This window comes from Acanthisitta chloris, unplaced genomic scaffold (genome assembly GCF_000695815.1).
Source record: "Acanthisitta chloris isolate BGI_N310 unplaced genomic scaffold, ASM69581v1 Scaffold41060, whole genome shotgun sequence".
Lineage (NCBI taxonomy): Eukaryota > Metazoa > Chordata > Aves > Passeriformes > Acanthisittidae > Acanthisitta > Acanthisitta chloris.
Window position 1 is genome coordinate 1 of NW_008654001.1, and position 3211 is coordinate 3211.

The following is a 3211-nucleotide window of genomic DNA, read 5'->3' on the forward strand; positions in this document are numbered from 1 at the left end:
ACCCGCGGCACTCGCGGCGTCACAGCCTCGGTCGCGTTTGGCGTTTTGTACGGCGTGTTGTACCTTCATTTGTGGTCGGTTTGTGCTCTCGTTGCAGCTTTGATTAGCCTGTCCTTTGGGGGAGCAGTCGGACTGATGTTCTTGATGCTTGGATGTGCCCTTCCCCAATACAAGTAAGGTGCACTCTCTCCCTATTGTGTGTTTCTTTTCGCGTGTTTCTAGCTCCAGACTAGTTTCGCTTTCTTCATAGTGGATTGCTGAGGCCTCTCGGTGTAGGACGGCTCTTGGGTTTGGAGGTGGTTTTTTGCTTCAAAAGATTGGGGTGGGGAGAAAACGACCATCCGAGCACTTAATTCACCCTAACAATGGTGTGAATTGCAGTTCACGACTAGAATTGTTATGCCAACTTTCTTTTGTTGTGAAGCCAGGGCCGGGGACACCAACCCTTGGAAAGGAGATCATTGTGCATTTGCCTTTCAAACAGAGCGATAAAGTTTTATTGAAACAATGTGCACCTGCATTTCTGTGTCTGAGAAATCCAGTCTGGTGAGCTGCAGGCAGTAACAGTAAGTGTTGCCAGATGTGGGGGTGCAGTTTCTGTAGGTGTCTCTGGCTGTATTCAGATTTAATGATGTGAAGACCAAGTGTTGGTTCCCTCGGAGGCTGAGTGAGGGCCCAGAGCAGTGCTCAGTGCCATGAGTGTGCACTCGGGGCTCATGGGCAGAGTGATGTCAGGGCTCTGCAAAGACGTTTGCAATTCTTAAGCACAGCTGGCAGGATAAACAGAGGAGCTAAGCCTGCCTTGTGTGCTGGCGTTAGATTTAGGCTTGGTTAGTGAGCTCTTGCTTTGTGGATATCCTGTTAGTGAGCTCTGCTGTGGTTGAGGTCAGCCAAAGCCACTCACAAACATGGTCTGTTGGATTAATGTCAGCTTGTTCCAAAGTAAAGGATTTGCTTTCCCTGGGCTTGTGTCTGTTTTTCCTGAGCGTGGGTGCTGGATGGGCAGAATTCCTTGCGGTGATTTTCAGAACAGGGAGCAAATCAAGTTGACTTAAACTTTTCTTCTCCTTACTTTTCCAGCCAGTACTGGCCACTGTTTGTTCTGTTTTTTTACATCCTGTCTCCCATCCCGTACTGCATAGCAAGAAGATTAGTCGATGACACAGATGCTACAAGTAATGCCTGCAAGGAGCTGGCGATATTCCTTACAACAGGCATTGTGGTCTCAGCATTTGGGCTACCCATAGTGTTTGCAAGAGCAGAACTGGTTAGTAACACTTCAACCTGTCCTTGTCTTTTTTTCTTTTTCCCAGAAAACTTTGTTCTTTGTTTATGTTTTTTTACTGAAGGTAAAACTCTTGCACACTAAACTCTTATAATTGCGTACTTAAGGCGCTTGCAGTGCAAACAGGATAAGAGTTGTTTTGGCAAGCAAAACTAATACAGAAACAGAAGCATGGCAGAACATCGTGATTGCCAATTGCTTTACGTGGTCATGGGATAAACCCTAACAGCCTGCATGCAATGCAGAGAAAATGAGATAGGAAATACTGTGAAAACTTAACAGGCAAAAAACCAAGTATAACAGTGTAAAGAATACTCTGAAGGCAATTTGTGGAATAGTTGGGCTAACTAAGCATAAACAAACAAAAAGAAACAACCCCCAAAAAAAACCCAGTGCATTTTTGCATTCACAGTAGATGATACTGGTGTTATTTTCTTAAACTTCTGAGTTCTCATTGCATCTTCCCCAGTATGTGGCTTTGGACTGGAATGTATTAAAACATCATCTTGTTGGTGTGTTTCAAAAAAGCACTACCAAGTCAAAGCCCTGAGAGTGCACTCGTAAAGCTCAGTCAATTTGAATGCCCTTAAAGCATGGCTGGCAAGTTCAGCTGGGCTCCTGGTGTGTTTAATGCTGTTGATGTTGTTGCCTAGCCTTACTTCCTTATTTTTGGGTGTCACACCAGAACAGCTGTGCCTCCTAGCCAACGCTTCAAGTATGGCTAGAAGAAACGCAGTGCAGCCTGTCTGGCTGTGAATCAGTCAAGTCATTTTGGGTAAACCCAGCCTACCCACAAATAATGAGATACCACGTTCTTGCATCATGGACACATTCCTGAACTTTGTCTAGAAGGGGACAGTAAAATGTTGCCTTTTGTTGTGTCAGTATTCGGTTCAACACGTGTCTAACCAAGATTTCCTTGTTCACAGATTTACTGGGGCGCATGTGCACTGGTTCTCACGGGGAATACAGTCATCTTTGCCACAATCCTAGGGTTTTTCTTGGTCTTTGGCAGCAACGACGACTTCAGCTGGCAGCAGTGGTGAAAGGAGGATAAGAGAACTATCACAGGCATCTTGTCATGCAGCGGCCATCCATACAAGTGAGAGAATGGGCAATAAAGAGAAGTAGCGTAGCAAGCCTCTTGAGTATTCTAGATGCTCCTTTTCACATTGTTCATTCTGAGTGTACTACTGTTGCTGGCAGAGTTTCTACGTTTTTATGAAGTGGAGAGATGGTTGATTTCGTTTTACCTATGGTATGTTTTTAGGTGCTCTCTTGGTTTAAAATTGTCATCCTTCTGTCTAGTGTTTTATGTGAAGCTTTAAATCTGGAAAAAGAACCTGGTTTCAAAGAAGATTTAAAGTCGGGGTTTTATGTTGGGGTATTTGTTTATTTTGGTTTTAAGTTAAGCATTAATACTATGTTTCTATTTTTTTTATACTGGGATTAAATTACATATAAGCTGAATGGAGGTAAGAGATTGTCCATCACCATTGTCAATTACCAGATCAATAGATTGTTGCTACATTTTAGCAGAGGCAAGGGGAGGTGGAGAGTACCAGTTGCAGATTTTCTTCTGCCCATACCTCAAACTGGGTGATGAATGTTGATAGCCTTCATTTCAGGGGAAGGCTGAGGAGCAGGTAGAGTTATTTGGGAAAAAAGTCCTAAATTTTAATACCGCTAGCACTTTTACCTGCTTTATCAGTTCTGTGGGTGTGACATTCAAATACTCTGTAAATGTATTGATGATGATATACAAAACTAAAGTGTATTGTAGGGGAAGGGAAAATGATGTTTAAATTCCATTTTTAAAAAAAAAGGATCTTTTGAACTCTTTCTATTTATAAGTATTGTATGGGTTTGAACTTCTATGTCAGCTTTTTACCACAAAGATGGTAAAATGTTCATTTATGGAACTAC

The 3211-nt window shown here is 42.8% G+C and overlaps 1 protein-coding gene across 1 annotated transcript; it reads left to right on the top strand.

The window, feature by feature from the left end:
- The first annotated feature begins 101 nt into the window (after positions 1-101).
- LEPROTL1 (leptin receptor overlapping transcript-like 1) lies at positions 102-2655 on the top strand. The gene is made up of 3 exons (XM_009083012.1): positions 102-173; positions 1081-1267; positions 2215-2655. Exons 1-3 carry the CDS (start codon positions 136-138, stop codon positions 2329-2331), a joined length of 342 nt encoding a protein of 113 aa, XP_009081260.1. The 5' UTR covers positions 102-135; the 3' UTR covers positions 2332-2655.
- The last annotated feature ends 556 nt before the right edge of the window (positions 2656-3211 follow it).

Excerpts from the sequence above, each read along its gene's own strand:
- LEPROTL1 (XM_009083012.1), top strand. The coding sequence starts at position 136 with ATGTTCTTGATGCTTGGATGTGCCCTTCCCCAATACAA. Across the intron at positions 174-1,080 it reads TGTGCCCTTCCCCAATACAA|CCAGTACTGGCCACTGTTTG; the intron begins GTAAGGTGCACT and ends TTACTTTTCCAG. Across the intron at positions 1,268-2,214 it reads TGTTTGCAAGAGCAGAACTG|ATTTACTGGGGCGCATGTGC; the intron begins GTTAGTAACACT and ends CCTTGTTCACAG.